The 18,010-nt window shown below is 37.0% G+C and overlaps 1 protein-coding gene across 5 annotated transcripts in view; it reads right to left on the bottom strand.

Annotated features, from left to right (window-relative positions):
• The window catches only part of IQCM (IQ motif containing M), a 662,550-nt gene that overhangs the window by 133,392 nt on the left and 511,148 nt on the right, over positions 1-18,010 (bottom strand). Inside the window, exon 14 of one of the 5 annotated variants that reach the window (XM_042935335.1) lies at positions 15,968-15,990. The exons of the other annotated variants lie outside the window; for them this stretch is intronic. Within the exon in view, the coding sequence (XP_042791269.1) occupies positions 15,983-15,990 (8 nt within the window). The 3' untranslated portion in view covers positions 15,968-15,982. Of the gene's footprint in view, positions 1-15,967; positions 15,991-18,010 lie in introns of those variants that run through there. 5 annotated transcript variants of the gene reach the window in all.

Raw genomic sequence — 18,010 nt, 5'->3', positions numbered from 1 at the left:
GTTCCTTCCTCTACCTCTTTCTGTCTCTCACATTTACACATTTAAAAGGAAACTTTCAATTAGTCCAAGAGAATCTGCCTGTGCTTTTAAAACAACAGGAGGTCGCCAATCTTATTCTCTAATGAATACTGACTAGTAGGCATATTTACAATGGGACTTGGGTTTTCTTGGTGGATATTGTGAATTTTTTTTGAACGTTCAGTATCTATTTTAGCAATTGCCCCAGAGACTTACTTATGATTTCTCTATCAGGTAACATGGCATTATATCTATAGTTACCAGTTTTGAAATTTAAGCTGTAAGCTACTGAATAGCTTATCATAGAATGTTCATCCCTCTTTTAGCAGTTACAGTATTGAAAATAATGTTACAGACTTTAAGAATCTAAAAAAAACCACTTCTGATAGCAAACAAAATGAAGCAAGCTTAAGTGTTTTCTCTCTTTAGTCCCTCAAGATCCAACGGGTCAGGTTTTCTTGGCACCTGCTGTCCCCAGCTGTGGTGGCTACGGTCTGGCTATGGGATAATAGACTCATCAGAATTGTGCACCACCAGCTGTTCCGTGTTTCCATGTCTTGTCCTCAGGGTCCCCTTCTGATTCCGATTGACCCACTAGTTGAGTGCCAGTGCTCTGAGCATGAATTATGAATGGCGTGCCTTGCCCATCCATCACCTGGACTCTGCAAGCTACCTACACTTGTCAGAAGTGGGTAGAGTGCTACTTGTAAAAGCCTGTATAAAATAACACATCCAAGGAAAGGATGGCATTCTCTGCACTTATCTTGCTCAGTCCAGTCCTGGGCCTTCCATTTGCACACCTAGTCAATACAGCTTTCCTTTCTCTCTAGCAGCGAGGAAGTTTTTGTAGGCAGAAATCTTCTGACAAACATAAAATGCAATGAGAGAAAAGAGTCAGAAGTCTTGAGTCTGAGTTCTACTTGAGGATGTGAGCACATTTAAGCAATCTGGACCTGCATATTCATCTAATGAATTCAGTTTGGAAATTTGGCTCCTATCGCTACTTCCTAAAAGAGATGGAGTGCCAAGAGGGTAGCAGCTGAGAGGGGAGGGACAGAAGGCTGCAGAGTGGGCGAGACTAATTGGTCTTGTCACATAACACAGATTAGATTATGTCTGCCTAAAACTAGGAGGGGGAAGGGATGTTTAATCATTGTTTATACCAAAAAGATATAAAGCCGAGCAGCCTCATAGAACCAGATGCAGGGATAGAAGCACAAGCTTCTTGACAAGAAAATAGGAAAAACTAAGTGTGAGAAAAAAATTTTTTAAATGGTACAACATTTTGTTTTTCAGCTAGATAAGGGAATTGAGAACTGGAACAGCAGAGTATAATCTAATAAGAATTATGGTAATTTCTGACAATTCACTAAGGCCAGAACAGAAGTTTACCTTGCTAACCTAGTCAATAGATTTTTTTTTAATAGAGCAAGAGATTGGTGGAGTTGTGGGGCATATTCTAGCTACAAAGATCAACTTTTCAAGGAAATGGGAGTAAATATTTTAATATAAATAACTAATATGGCTAACTATTAATGATTCTTATCTGTCAATAGAATAAGGCGTCTTAGAATCTCTATTCTAGAATTACTATTATAATTCAAGTTACTGTGTGTTCTACAATATAAAACTGCATTTTTGAGGACAGTACTCTGCAGATCAAACTCAGAGAACCCAGGCTGAGCACTCCTTCATTTGTTCATATTATTTAAGGGACTACTGCATGTTGGCTAAGTAAACAAAATGTCTAAAAGGAAAACCGATATGGGTTTTTTTGTCTACCCTTTCCTCTTACCTACTTGTTCTCCTGCCCCACTTTTTCCGTTGGATCTTTCTGACTTTCTTCCTTTCCCAAGATAGTTTGTCCCTTTCTGGCAAATTCCAACTATGTTAATAAGAAAACATGAGGAAGAAATAGCAAGTGTTGATTTGTGACTAAAAGTTTTCTTCAGATTACTGTAGGTTCTATGACATAACCTTTTCCCTAGACTCTGGAACTCGAATGAAACAGAGATTTCCCACAGGTCATTCTCTCTGTTGCCTCTGGCCTCGGACCACAGTTAAATCAGCCCCCCTGGGTTTGTCTTACATACCACATCAGATATCCCAAACAGCCCTCATTATTAAACCCAGCTGTGAGCTAACTAATAGTACCAAAATAGATTCTTCTCTCCTTTTTACTGTTGGGAAAACATACCTCAGAATCATAGCTTCCTGTAAATAGATGAGCCTGTTCAGCCACTTTAGTAAATAATCAGTGGCTTTGTCATGGGAAGTTTTTATTTAATTGGGGGGGTGGACATGGTTTGTCATATTGCATTGTGTCAAAGAACGTAAAGCTTTTATTCTATTCTTTTCAAAAAGGTTTCAGAGGGTTTTTAGTACTCAATACATATTTCCTATCTTGTCTTTCTTTTTAACTCACAGTTGCTGGATATTCATTTTCTGTGAAATTATAATTAGTGATATTTCTAGAAAGAATAATATTGAGTTTTGTATTGCACCTGTCACCCTTGAGTTCTCTGCAGATGTTTTTAGCAAGATGGATGATAAGGTAAGGTAATGACTGTGAAGGTAAAATGCATCAACTTGTGAATGTTCAGAAATGACTCACCTATGAGCTCAAACTGGAGCACTTATTTCTGAAAGGATTTTGGCCAGGAAACTCCAGCGAGGAAGATGATTTTATTTGCTTTTAGAAATGAGAGAGGGTAACTCTAGTTTCTAACCTTACATTCATCAGGATCAGGGGAAGGGAGGGAACGTGCAGAGAAAGGAAAGGACTCTGAGGGTAATGTGGGAGAATTTTGTGGGAGGGTATTAGGCCTCTCCATTAGTTACTGGAAAATCCTGAGTAGGTCACAATAAAAAAAAAATTCTCTTAAAAACTCTTAGCAAATTACTTGAATTATTTTTTGGAGACACTATTGCCAGAGACTGATTTTAAAGGCATCAGAGTTTTCTCGGAGATCTGAGTTCAGGAGAGGTGAGCTACCCTTTCCTTGTAGCCTTGTTGTCTACTAAGCTTGGGGGCAGTGTTTTAACCGGTTGCTCTGATAGTCCCAGGTGAGCGCAACACGAACAGTAAATACTCTCAGCCTGTGACCTGTATGGTCCCTCAGACGGTCTCAGCCATTAATCATGTGTTTTATTTTCTCTTCTATTTGTAGCCCAAAATGACATCTTTGTATTCCATTAGAATAAGCAAAAAATGGGCTATGTATTTTGATATTGATAAACAACAATTATTTCTGCTAATGTTATTGACTACTTACAATTATGGTAGTGAGGTAACTATCTACTTATCTATTTATCTATGTATGTATCCATCTACCACCTCTTTTCATCCTCCTAACAGTTTTATGAAGACAGGTAATATTACTGTCTTCATATAAATATATAAAACTTATATTCAAGGGCTGAAAAATTCCCAGGGTCATAACACAAGTAAGAGATAAACCAAGTTTTAAGCCCTTATCATTTTGACTATCAAGTCCATACAACTATCTTGCTCTCCTGCTATTTTAATTGATTTCATGTTATGACATTGTCATCATTTGTGTCTCATAGACAAAAGAGGCAGGAGTAATTACAAATGTTGGAATGAGGGGCACCAGGGTGGCTCAATCAATTGAGCATCGGACTTTGGCTCAGGTCATGATGTCACGGTTCATGAGTTTGAGCCCCGCATCAGGCTTGCTGCTGTCAGTGCAGACCCTACTTCGGATCCTCTGTCCCCTCTCTGCCCCTGCCCTGCTCATTCTCTCTCTCTCTCTCTTTTCTCTCTCTCTCTCTCTCTCTCTCACACATACACACACACACACACACACACACACACACACACACACACACAAAATGTTGGAAGGAAATGAGTTTCCTTTGTTTTACTACTATTCACATGCCATTTCCCAATTTCTGGTCACTTGTGTATGAATAGGTAATTAAACCAGATAAATTACCAACAGGGTTATAGGATTTTGCTTTGGTACTTTCTGTTTGCCTAGTATTTGCGTTATTCTCAGAGAAAAACGTATGATTGTTCTGAGATCATCCTTCACAGCTGTATTTTGTACAACTCAGTTCATTTTTATTTGTCTGAAGAGAGAGAGAGAGAGAGAACTTTGGTCTTGATAAAACTCATAAGAGTAGCTAGGAATATTTCTCAAAGCAACAACCTAAATGATTGAGCTCAAGGCCTCCAAATCACGATTTTTTGATGATACTGCATTGTATATTTTTTCAGCATTGAATTTATTTAAACCTTATTCTTTACAAAATGGCTTAAGGCAACTTATAGAAGAGACACAACAAGAAGCATACTAATTTGGGGGACAAAAGAATCAGCAAATAAGTCATAAGGAAAAGAGAAAAACACAGGTAGCCTAAACGGCAGGGTTAACTCAATTGTACAACTAAACTCCCAAGTTTGCCTGTGAGCCTCCTGGACACCAGAACAAGGAAGCCTGATGAATTGCATTGTTATGTCTAGAAAACATATGTTTAAGGTAATACAATTGAGTGTTGTCAGCCCTATTATGAACTCTTCTTTGTTTTCACATCTTTATTATGTCCATTCCTTCATATTAATTTTTCTAAGAAAACTGTTAGATGTGGTTCAAAACTTTTATAATCCCATATATTCCTGGAATTGGCATTAACAGGAAAGTTGTTATAAAATAAACATTCATTCTAAAAATAAATAAACGAATTTAAAGTGTGAAGCTACATTTCTGATTAATTCTGTTGGATCATCAATAATAGTAAAACCTACTAAATAAGTGGTTGAAGATTATGAAAAGAGAAATATAGGCATCTGTAAAACAGTGCAAATGAGCTCATGAGGAAACTGTGACACACTGGCAATGTTTAGCTCTGCCTCTGGACACATGGCGTTCAAGTTGAGCATGTAATGGTGCTGAGGATTCTTGAAGAAGTCACAGGATAAACATATTGAAGAAACTTCACACCAATTTTTTTTATATTATTGACCAAATTTTTGCTTCCTCTTGGAGCAATACACTACAATATCAAACTTCACAGTTACCAAAAAATTATTTATAGTTTTGAAAAATGTCTCCATCTAGAACTAGATACCTCAGCTGGCCACTACAGACAACATGAAATATATTTAGACTGCCTTTCAGCTGTTTCCTACAGCTTTTTTTTTGTCAGAATTTTACTTGACACTGAGTTGTTACCAATCCAGATTCTAGCTGGCATTTTTGTAACCCTTGAACCATTAAATAAATCATAGTCTTGCTACATTAGAATTCAACATTTCAACAAAATGGTTTCTAGACGTCTCTGTTGCATACTATTTCTTACATTTAACAACAACAAAATCCATAACAATTTTCTTTTTATATAATTTTATAACACTTCTGAAATTTAAATGTGTATTAACTTGTTCCTGACGTATTATTGATATTTTCTACAGGAAAAAACAAACAAACAACTATCATTTTATTGTTGAAAAGCAAATGACAGATAAGTGGACTCCAAGAAAAATCCAGAAAACATAGATATTCTACTAGAATTCCTGGGATTAGATAAATCAATTGGTTGAAAGTAAGTCAATAATTTTCTGCTCAACAGCTTTGATAAACTTGCCTCCTAATTTTGAAATAAGTGACTTTAAATTGTGTGTAATTTTAATTCATTTCTACTTCTTTTTAAGAACTGTCGTAAGTTCATGTGTCTTTTGACGCATGAAAAGATGCTCAACATCACTCATCATCAGGGAAATACAAACCACAAGTACAATGAGATATTACCTCATACCCATCAGAATGGCTAAAATTAACAACACAGGGAACAATAGATGTTGGTGAGGATGTGGAGAAGGGGGAACAGTCCCATACTGTTGGTGGGAATGCCAACTTTTGCAACCTCTCTGGAAAACAGTATGGAGGTTCCTCAAAAAATTAAAAATAGAACTACCCCACAGTCTAGCAATTGCACTACAGGCATTTACCCAAAGGACACAAAAATACTGATTTGAAGGGATACATGCACCCTGATGTTTATAGCAGCATTATCAACAATAACCAAACTATGGAAAGAGCCCAAATGTAGATCAACCGATGAATAGATAAAGAAAAGGTGGTAAGATATACAATGGATATACATTCAGCCATAAAAGCAAAACAATGAAATTTTGCCATTTGCAATGAGGTGGGTGGAGCTAGAGTGTATTATGCTAAGTGAAATAAGTCACTGAAATACAAATACCATATGATTTTACTCAAATGTGAAATTTAAGAAACAAAACAGATCAACATACGTGGGGAAAAAAGAGAGAGAAACCATAAAACAAACTCTTAACTATAGAGAACAAACTGAGGATTGCTGGAGGGGAGGTGGGTCGGGGGATGGGTTAGATGGATAATGGGTACTAAGGAGGGCACTTGTGATGAGCACTGGGTGTATAAGCAAGTGATTAATCACTAAATTCTACTCCTGAAGCCAATATCTCACTGTATGTTAACTAACAAGAATTTAAATGAAAACTTGGGCAAAATAAATTTAAAAATTATTAATACACTTAAATATATGAATTGAACATATGAATGCAATCTTGGTTAATTTAGTGTCACACAAATAGGTGATGAATCTAATAGAAGAACATGAAGCAATGGGATATTCTTTGGAGCCAGAGTCATTTCAGAATTCCCTTTTCACATAAGAAGACAAGGATCATGGTTGGTTATGTTGGACATTTCCCTCAATTCTTAGAGAACTCCATTTCTATACATGGCTTCATGGGAGACAGAACTGGAAGGCTGCTTACCACTTAATAGCTCTGTTATTTATAGCTTCTTCAAACTCCTCACTTTTCCTCCCTTTAAAATAAAGATACAAATATCCCCTCCCCCAAGTTTTAAAAATAATTATTTGTATATGACATTTCTTGGCTCATAGAACTATTAAGTATGTTCAACTCCGTTACCTTTCTTTGTATGCTGAATGAACACTGCCTTGTTATCTTCTGCTTCATCATTCCAATTTTTTTTTTCCTCTGGAGCTATATTAAACAAGCCTTATTGCAAAAAAGAAAAATGAAAAAGAAAAACAAAAGAACTGTCATAAATTTATTCCCTAAACAGTAAACAGAAATACAACATTTGTATAGGGAAATGTCCCTCAAGTTCTGAAAATAAAAGAGTTTTTCATTCATGTCAAGGATAATGCTCTATGTCTGCTGTAGGCAAATATACTAGCAAATGAGATGTATTTTCTGGACAAGATTTGCAGATGATGCAAAAGTGATATCACAAACACATATCTGTGACTTGAATTGCATTTTTAGCATAATTCTTTTTATCACAAATGAAGAGGATAAATGTTTAAGTGGGTAAAAGATGATTCTAAGAAAGCATGAAAAATGTTTTTGTTCAGACATGCTATGATGTATAAGAAATGCCAGATTTGATTTATGTTGTCCAGTAAAATAGATTCAGGATCAATAAGGGGCTGTTAGAGAGAGACTGCTTTCAGCTATCTACAAAAATTGTTTTAGATTGACAGCTTCATGAGGGCAGGAATGTCTTTTTTAGCAGTGTATGTTAAGCTTCTAGCAGAATGCCTGGAAAAACAAAATTAACTTATTAATAACAGTTAAATAAGCAGAAGTAAGATTTTAGAAGGAGAAGAGAACTTCCCATTCCTCCTTTCTCTCTGCAAAGATATACTCTCATTCAAAGATAGGTCAGGCTTGAAGTTTAGCAGAAAGATGCTTTGTAGGGAATCCCAAGATGACCATAATGGTCTGTACCATACCGTTCAGATTAATGGTTGTCAAATTTTTTCTGTAAAGGTCGGATAGTAAATATTCTAGGTGCTGAAGTCCAGATAGTCTCTTTCACAACTATAAAACTCTGCTGTTACAGTACAAAAGCAGCCATAGACAGTAAATAAATGAACTGGTAGGACTGGATTTGGCTTATAGGCACACCATAGTTTGCCAACCTACCATCTAGTTCTGTTATTACTCTCTCCCTACTTCCTTCCTTTAGCGATGCACTTTTTATAATTAAAATTATTTTATTTTATTGTTTATTGTGCTAATGTATACATTACAAAATATTAAATTTTAACCATTTTTTAAGTGCAACAGTTCAGTGGCGTTAAGTGCATTAACATTTTTGTATGACCATCGCTGCTCTCCATCTCCAGAACTTGTATATCATCCCATACTGAAAATGAATACCTATTAATCAACACTTCCCTTTCTCCTCCTCCCTCCAGCCCCTGTCATGACTGTTCTACTTTCTGTCCTTACTGTGGGTGCTTCATACAAGTAGAATCATACAATATTTGCCCCTTTGTGTCTGGCTTATTTCACTTAGCATAATGTCTTTGAGTTTCATCCATGTTGTAACATATGTCAAAAGTTCATTCCTTTTTTAAGACTATTTTTTTAATCAGTTTTACATTCACAGTGAAATTCAGAGGGAGGTACAGAAATTTCCCATATACTCCTGCCTCCTCATATGCATATCCTCCCCCATTATCAACATCCCCTACCAGAGTGTTACAACTGATGAACCTACATTTGGCATATCATAATCACCTGAAGTCCATGCTTTACACTGGAGTTCAGCCTTGGTATTACACATTCAATGTGTCTGATAAATGTCTGGATAACTTGCATCTATCATTTCAGTATTATGTGGAGTCTTTTTAGTGTCCTAACAATCCTCTGTGCTGTGCCTTTCCAATCCTCCCTCCCTCATTCCCTGGAAACCACTGATCTTTTTGCTATATCAGTTTGGCCTTATCTAGAATGTCATATAGTTGGCATCACACATCATGTAGCCTTTGGAGATGGTCTTCTTTCACTTAGTAATATGCATTCAAGTTTCCTCCATGGCTTGGTAGTTCATTTCATTTTAGTGCTGAATAATACTCTATTGACTGGATATATCACATTTTATTTATGCACTCACCTAGTGAAGGGCATCTTGGTTGCTTCCAAGTTTGGGAAATTATAAATAAAGTTTCTATAAACATCCACATGATGGTTTTTATGTGTACATACATTTCAACTCCTTTGCCAGGTTGTAGGGTTAGAATGTGTATAGTTTTATAAGAAACTGCCAAAATGTCTTCCAAAGTGGCTGTACCATTTCACATTCCCACCAGGAATAAATTAAAGCTCCTCTTGCTTCATATCCTCACAAACGTTTGGTATTGTCAGTGTTTAGATTTGTTTGAGATTATATTCTAATAAGGGTCTGGTGGTATTTCATTGTTGTTTTAGCTTGCATTTACCTGATGGCATATGATGTGGATCATCATTTCATATGCTTGTTTGACATCTATATTACCTTTGGTAAGGTATCTTTTAAGGTTTTTGGCCCATTTTTTAATCAAATTATTCCTTATTGTTGAGTTTTAAGAATTCTTTTTATATTTTGGATAACAATCTTTTATCAGGTGTATCTTTTGCATATATTTTCTCCTTGTTTGTGGCCCATCTTTTTGTTCTCTTGACCATGCTTTTTAATACAATTTTATTTAAACATTCCAATTATACCTCAAAGGAACTATAAAAATTTGAGGGAAAAATGTACTTCTGGTTAAGATTGGAGCAGCTCCTCCTGAGTATAGAGTTATCAGTGATAGAAAATAAAAGCTCACAAATGGAAATAGAAGTCACAGGAGTAAATTGAGGCTATAAAGTCCAAGCATCACATTTCCCTAATACCAACTCTGCAGATCTTTTCTTAGGTATTTCAGCACTTTTACACGATTGCAAAAAGTTTATTGGGGTTCTGGTGTCTGGTAAGATGGAATGAGCACATTCTGCTACTGAATGCATAACAAAACATGGACAGAATGCATGAGGAGCTATTTGAGAACACTGAAAAGTAAATAGTAACAGGCAGATGGGGGGGGCATAATTCTAAGTGCCACTAAATCACCAGTTATCTTACCATTTTTTGTCTCTGATATCTGCAGAACTGGTCTCAATGTAGCCTGATACTCAGAAGTTGGCATTCTCACAGAAAGAGTCATTAAGTTACAGCTTGCAAGATGGGAAAGGGATCTTCTAACGGTGAAAGATAGTGGGATAAAAATCTCTGTGCTATTGTTTCCTTTTCTCCTTTCTGTCCTCTCCCAGTTCTCAAGCAATCCAGTGCAATTAGTGGTGGCAGTGGAAGCAACAGCAACCATGATGGCTAAGGGAGGCACAATGAGGAAGTAGAAGCTTCCTTACAAATCAGAGATTAGACCCCATAAGAGTGGGGCAAGCACTTGTTGCTTTTTTTCTTGCTGCATCTCACTTCAGGAAATGCTTACAATTGCAGGGAGTACATGACAGAACTGGGAAAATAAAGCCCCAGTTTTCTGGCTGAACTGAAAAGAAGAGCCCCAGAGAGCCCAAAAAGTTCTAGGAAGGTCAAAAAAGAAAAGAGTTGGGAGAGTGACCTGAAAAGGTAGTTCATGAGCTCATGGGAACACTCCCAAGACACACATGTATAGCTTTGACACATAATAACATACCTCCAACTTTGAGAACTGAGCTGCAAGGTAGATCACCACCCAGGATTCAGAATGGCCACAGGTGGGAACACACATAAGACAGATCCATATAATACTGCAAAGTTACTGACAAAGGAAGTGACATTAAGACCACAACTCCCATAAGGCAGAACTTGAAAATTGAAACAAACAAAGTCAGTTGTGTGCTAAAAGAAAGACATCAACATTCTTCAGAAGACTTGGGCAAGACCCTGAGAACTCTAGCATAATATTCAAAATGTCCAAGATACAATCCAAATTACATGGCATATGAAAGACCAGGAAAGTGTCCCTTTGTGTGAAAATTTCTTTATAAATGCAAATTTCTATTATAAAAGGAAAACTTGTATCCTGTTTTTAAAGTTTTCCCTGCACCTACTGATTCTCAATAGCCATTAGCTCAAAATAATCCATATGCCAAAGAGACATATTTTGGGATGGCAAATTCTGGTACCCTTCAGGAATGATGGTTCTATAAATCTAAACGGGTTAAAATTCAGAGAATTGTGCACTCTAAAACAGCGTATTTTTATTATATTTTAACTTGAGCAATAAAAAATGTTAGAAATACAAAAAAAACTCATTGGGGAAAAGTAAACTTAAAATGTGAAAGGAATTTTGAGTTAGATGTTCTTCATTCTAGATCACCATCCAATAAATCACCTTCAAGTAAATTCATTTTTAATTCTTCTGTTCCCAGTCTATTAAATGGGAATAATAATATCTGACCAAACTTTCTGGATGGTGTGGTTCTCAATTTTATTGTCTCGGTTTCCCATTTATGTTCTTAAAAAGTATTAAGTATGTTAAGGATTTCATTCATATGGGTTATGTTTAGTATTTACAATATTAGATAATATTACAAAATTAAAATGAAGAACAAATGTAAATATTTATTAACCCATTTTAAAATAACAAAACAAACTCATTACAAATTAGCACAAGTAATATTTTTAATAAAAAGTATTTTCCAAATCAAAGAAAATAGTGAGAAGAATAGAATTGTTTTAAGTATTTCTAAATCTCTCAATGTACAGCTTAATGGAAGACAGCTAGATTCTTACTGTAGTTTCTTCTCTCTGGGCCCTCTGGGAACTCATACCATGTTTTGGGAACTACTGCTTTAGAGAATAGGAGAAAGAAATAATCTGAATCTTTATATATACATCATTAATATATTTTAAACTGGTGTGTGTTATAGATTCATAAACAGAGCCGAAAGCTACTTGTTTCTATGTGAATGAGAACACATGAAAATTGCCGTAGCCCAAAAAACTAAAATCTTCTTCTCTGACCCCAAATCCCATATAATTTCACTATGCCATGTTGCCTCTCGAATGCCTTGCTAGGGACATTCCAAATCCTGCTTACTTTGCCCCCCTCTGGACTATATTGGAAGATAATATTAAACACTTCTGAAATCATTAGGTATTTTTACAGTCTAAAAATGCTATTCTTATTTAGTTTGTTGTTTTCCTATTTTCCTCTTGGGTTTTTTTCCTCTAAATTAATACCTTCCCAAATATTGTCTGAATTTTTCTGAATAACAACAGCTGTTCATTCCCAGGTTGGCTATGACCCCAAAGCAGCAATGGCACCAAGCCAATGTTCTCTCCTTGACAGCATCAAGAAAATTAACATTTTCTGGATTCTATTTACTCGTAGATCCTCTTCATATATGCAATCACAGGAAATGTTAGAAGTGTGAAATTAAATGAAAATAGTGCACCTTCTGGACTTTTTGCTTTGGAATATTTAAGAATATTGGAAGGTCCCAAATGTCATTAATAATGAATATATCTGAAAAAAGAATATATCTGAATATATAATATATAATATAACCTATAAAATTAAAGAATTTGAAACGTCCTTGAGAGACTATTTTATTGCACAACCTTTATACAGTAACACACTGATGTGAGAATTGTATGAAACTGCTGCAAATATTTCTCATCAAAGAAAAGGGGAGACTTCACAAATGTTCTCGGTAGCCCATTGTAATAATTTTTGCTATAGAACAAACCACCTCAAAATGTGTTCATTTAGCTTGTGATTTTCTGAGCCAGCAACTTAGGCTAAGCTCAAATGGCTGGTTTTTCTGGGCTCAGCTGGCCTTATGTGTCTACAGTCAGCTGGGTAACTCATTTATTTAAAAAAAAGATTTTTTTAATGTTTACTTTTGAGAGAGAGAGAGTGAGACAGAGTGTGAGCGGGGGAGGATCAGAGCGGGGAAGGGAGACACAGAATCAGAAGCAGGGTCCAGGCTCTGAGCTGTTGGCACAGAGCCCGATGCGGGGCTCGAACTCATGGACCACAAGATCATGACCTGAGCGGAAGTCAGACACCCAACTGACTGAGCCACCCAGGTGTTCCATGGGTAACTCATTTCTGAAACACAAGGTCTCATCCCTTAGCATGTTAGCCCACACACTGGATAGTCAGAATTTTGCAACAAAGCAGATAATCACGATTCTTTTGAAGCCTGGACTTAGAATTTGTACACTTATGCTACATTATGCCACATTCTATTGGCCAGAGCAAGTCACAAGTCCAGCCCAGGTTGAAGGTGTAGGGGAGTGGAATCCATCTCTTGATGGGAAAAAAACTAAGTAACATGGAAAGGGTATATTTATAGGAAGGAATATAATATAGCCAGTTTTTCAAATAATCTGCCATACCCATTTTATGAGATCCAGAAAGCTACTCCATGTCAATTTTCAGCACAAGAAAATTATAAAGATGTGGAGGCAAAAATAAGAAAAAGAATGGGAAAATATCTAAGTACACAAGGAGGGACACTTTTGTTGGTGGTGACAGAGAGAGATGGAGAAAGCTGAGCGCTAAGGAAAATAAACAGCACTTTGATCTCCATTGTGTAGTTACATAGAGTGTAAGTAGGAGTAATGGAGAGTGAAATTGAGAAAAAGAAAACTTGGGCAGAATTCTATGCAAGTTCTAAGAGTAAAGATTATTATTCTATAGAATAATCTTGCAGACTAAGCAATGTATTATGCATTGCATCAACACTCAAAGAAGGCCTATAAAACCACACTTTTTAATTCCATAAGGAAGAAACTTGCTTCATATGCTGCGAGGCTGGCCAGTGTGTTTAACCTTCTCCTATTCTGTACTTACCTGCTGATGATGCCAGTTCTCAGAGTATGTTATCCCTTCCCCCTCCATTTCACAGTCTTTGGGCAGATCCCAATCAAATCATGCCTGGTATGCATCTCAGCTGGCCATCCTGTTTCTATCATTTCCTCTTCTTACAATAATACTGAGAACTGTATTCCAAAGGTATCATCTTGGAATTGCACTCTCCTGAACAATGTAGTGTTTTGTTTAAAACTACCATTTTCAGGCAACGGACATTAATTCAGCTCTTGTCACATGCTAGGTGCTGGATAAAAATTAGTTTGTTATATAAAATGTCATCAATGTCTAACTGAATATTTTCTTTTTAACCATTTCAAAGAACTTTCTCATCTGTTACATAACTGAGTCTCTGTGAATTGGCTAAGCAGATGTCGATACACGTGGAAACTAGGTACTGTAAAATATATGGGAGTGACTAAGGCCATGTAGCCAGTTATGTGTACAATTCCCCAAATTAGCAACAACAACAAAAACACAAAGAACAAAAAATTAAGACTGTGAGGCCTGAGGAAGAAATGGAAAGTATATATTGCACTGTTTGCTCTGTTTGAGCTGGTCAAAATTGGATCTTCTAAATCACTGCTCACTTAAAAAATACTTATGAACATGGACGATCCTCCCACGGAAAATGTGTTCTTCCTTCTGCCAGCTCTCTCCTCTCTTCAAAATGGTCTTCAAAACTCACCTCCACCAAGGAATTTCCTAGAGAATCCTTGGTTATAAAACCATTTTACATTTATAGATTGCATTAAGAAAAAAAATACTTGTATAGATTTTATTTGAACCTCACATGGTGGTTCATGTGAGTGGATTTTTCTGTTTTTACTTTACTTTTCAGATGAAGGATCTAGGATGACTCTGGGGAGTTAAGGGATTCCTGAGGGTCATAGCGAGTAGAAGAGTCAGTATTATCATTGGAGAACCCAGGGAATTTCCTTCTACAGGCACTGGTTCTAATTAGTCATTATAGTTTCTCCTTGGGGCCTGTGAATGTTGCTACACATCATTGCATATTCCTTCTGTTTATATACCTTCTATCGGAGCATGTTCTCACACCCCTCATTATGGGATGAATTGTGCTCCACTCTTCCTATGTCAAAGTCCCAATCCTCAGTACCTCAATGTAACCATATTTGGAGATAAGTTTTTTAAAGAGGTGATTAAGTTAAAATGAGGTCCTTAGGATGGAGCCCTAATCCAATATGACTGATGTCCTTATAGAAAGAGGGGGGTGACACCAGGGATGTGCATGTACAACCGACACAGAGAGAAGGTCGCTATCTTCAAGCCAACAAGAGAGGCCTCAAGAGAAACCAAAACTGCCATCTTGGACTTCTGGGCTCCAGAACTGTGAAGAAATAAATGTCTGTGTTTAAGACATTTAGTCAATGGTATCTTGTTATGGCAACCTGAACACCTTAAACCTTATGCTGTGGTCATACTTCCCACTGTTCTTGGAGTGCCTGGGTGGCTCAGCCAGTTAAGCGTCCGACTTCAGCTCAGGCCATGATCTCGAGGTTCATGGGTTCCAGACCCGCATCAGGCTCTATGCTGACAGCTAGGAGCCTGGAGCCTGCTTCAGATTCTGTGTCTCCTTCTCTCTTTGCCTCTCCCCCACTTGCCCTCTCCCTCTCTCTCTCAAAAATAAATAAACATTTAAAAAATTAAAAAAAAAATAAGAGGACTGTTCTCATTTCATGGTAGATTTTATGTCTAACCATAAAAGTTTCAGGGCTTTCTAGCATCTTCAGAAATCAGAAAGAAAATATATACGCTTTGGCACATTACTCTTCCTTCGAGATAAATCCAACAAATGACCTCTGCACTAAAACAACTGTTAGAGGTTTTCAGGTAAGAAAAGGGAAAAAATTAAAAAGTAAATTTGATCAAAAGAGTGTTGCTTTATATGACTTTCCTGTGGCTTAAGGCTCTCAGATCACCAAAGTTTACATTTCAGGTGTCTTTCCAATATTTAAATGCTTATTGGGATCTAGGAAAATGTTGGTGAAGAGGGCTGCATCTGCTGTGACTACAGTAACAAAGTATGTTGCTAAAATAGAATTTGTTCTTCCCGTGCATGTGTCTTTTCCCCTTCATCCTGGAAGCACACAGCCCCACCCACAGGTTAGTCTCCAAAATTAAGGACAGGCAGAATATGCGTGGTGAAATGCTAAGTCATGCTAGGTAAAGCCTCTCCTGTTTTCTACTGATGTCTCAGTTGTTTCCTGATCCTGTTCGAAGTGCAGCATTGACTTCTTTTTCCAGCCTTGGAAGGACTTGGTCACTCTCCTAGAAGAACGAGTTTTAGAAATACAGGGAATTGATGAGACATGGTGTAATGGTATCAGAGTCCTGGCAAGGGATTATAGGCAAAATAATTCAAACCAATGCCATTCACACCTGCCAGATTTTTGGTCAAGTAATGTGCCAAATATTTGACAGAATAATGATGAATGAACAATGAGAATCTTTAGAAAACATGAAAAACTGCTTTATTTTGAGAACTGCTCAGCGCACAGACAAAACATAACTTCATAGATTAGAGCCGCTGTTTAGGAAATAGAAAATCATATTCTACCAATCCTCAGGCAAATGTTAGTAGCACAACAGATAGAAGTACAGGTATTTTCTTTTTTAGGAACCTGTGGGATTCTGGGCCTGTCTGTTGGGCTGTGTTTCTGGTCTGATGGGACACCCAATTCTAGGTCTCTTGTCAGGAGAACGGCAAGGAAACAAAAATCACTTCAGAGGATTGGGTCCATATGAGTGCTCTTTAGATCTAACTCTGCAGGAACTGGACAAAATAAATCCTGTATTGTCTTCTTGCAACAAACAAATTTCTCTCGTGTTACACTGGAATCGAAATGGACTGCTGGAGTAGGAATCAGGACCAGAGACAGCCCTCTCGGGGATTTAGAATCAAATCCCAGATTTCCCCAAGGACCAAATGAGCCTCTAAGGCTGGTGGTGGGTGGAGGTGGGATGGAAGTGAAGGCTATCCTTCAATCTATGCCAAAGCAGGAAAGAGATCCTTAATCAAGAATTCTTCCTACAAATATCTATTAATTTACTTTTCTATGTTGCATCACTACCAAACCCCAGAATGGCTAAACATTTGTCAGCTGAATTCACTTCTTTGCCCTTCATGGTTATCTTGTGGAAGGTAACAGATAAGAAGGCATAGCACACCTTCCATCTGAAATCTAACATTCTTTCCACTCTCTGTGCCTCATCAATATGGAGAAGACCATGGTGTCAGAGGGAGGATTATGATCTGAAGGGGAGGAAAATATGGAGCTTGCCCTGTCTGCCTTAAAGCTTCAAAGTGCATATAAATAATTCAAAATGTAGATTATTAACTTGTTCATAAAGTTAACTTCTGCTAGAAATCCAGTATGCCAGTACAAATGAAAGAACTTTTTCTCAAAGAGAATCAGGAAACATGGAAAACAGAGTTCTATTTTCAGATTGATTTTCAGAAAAAAAAACCTTTTACATCTTTGTAGTTATTTTTTACTATGAAAGTAATGCATGCTCCCTATCTAAAACAAAATTTGAGACAATACAGAAGAATATATAGTAGAACATGTGATATTCTCATTTCCCTCTGCTCTCTTCTTCTTTGAATTGAATTCTCTAGGGATAAGAACTTTAAAACAATCTGATGTATAGCTTTATGCAAATGCCTGTGGATTTACAAATACACATCCCAAAACCAACAGAATTGCAGGAGTTATACAACAGAGACTATCCCATCATACATTCACTTAGTAATTCACTGTGGGCCTTTTTTTTTTAACATGTACATATTTTTGAGAGAGAGAGAGCACGAGTGGAGGAGGGGCAGAGAGAGAAGGGGACATAGAATCTCAAGTAGGCTCCAGGCTCCAAGCTGCCAGCACAGAGCCTGACACAGGGCTCAAACTCACGGAGAGATCATGACCTGAGCTGAAGTCAGCTGCTTAACTTACTGAGCCACCCAGGCGCCCCCACTGTGGACCTTTTCTAAAATAATATGTAGATCTACTTCATTATTTTTAACCACTGCATAATATTCTAGTACATGCATTATAGCAAAACTTATCTAACCAATCCCTAAAGATGAAAATTTAGGTTTTTCCATATTTATTTAAAAGAACATAAACACTATGCCTGTACATGCAAGCATGCATTATACACTGTCTTCTCTTACAGCACTTATTCCTAACATTGCAATTCATAGTCAAAAGGGTACTAGCAATTAAAATATTGACAAGGGACACCTGAGTGGCTCAGTTGGTTGAGTGACTGACTCTTGATATTGGCTCAG

The sequence above is a fragment of the Panthera leo genome, chromosome B1 (assembly GCF_018350215.1).
Source record: "Panthera leo isolate Ple1 chromosome B1, P.leo_Ple1_pat1.1, whole genome shotgun sequence".
Classification (NCBI taxonomy): Eukaryota; Metazoa; Chordata; class Mammalia; order Carnivora; family Felidae; genus Panthera; species Panthera leo.
Note: the sequence above shows the minus strand (reverse complement) of the source record. Positions and strands in the feature narration are given on the sequence as shown.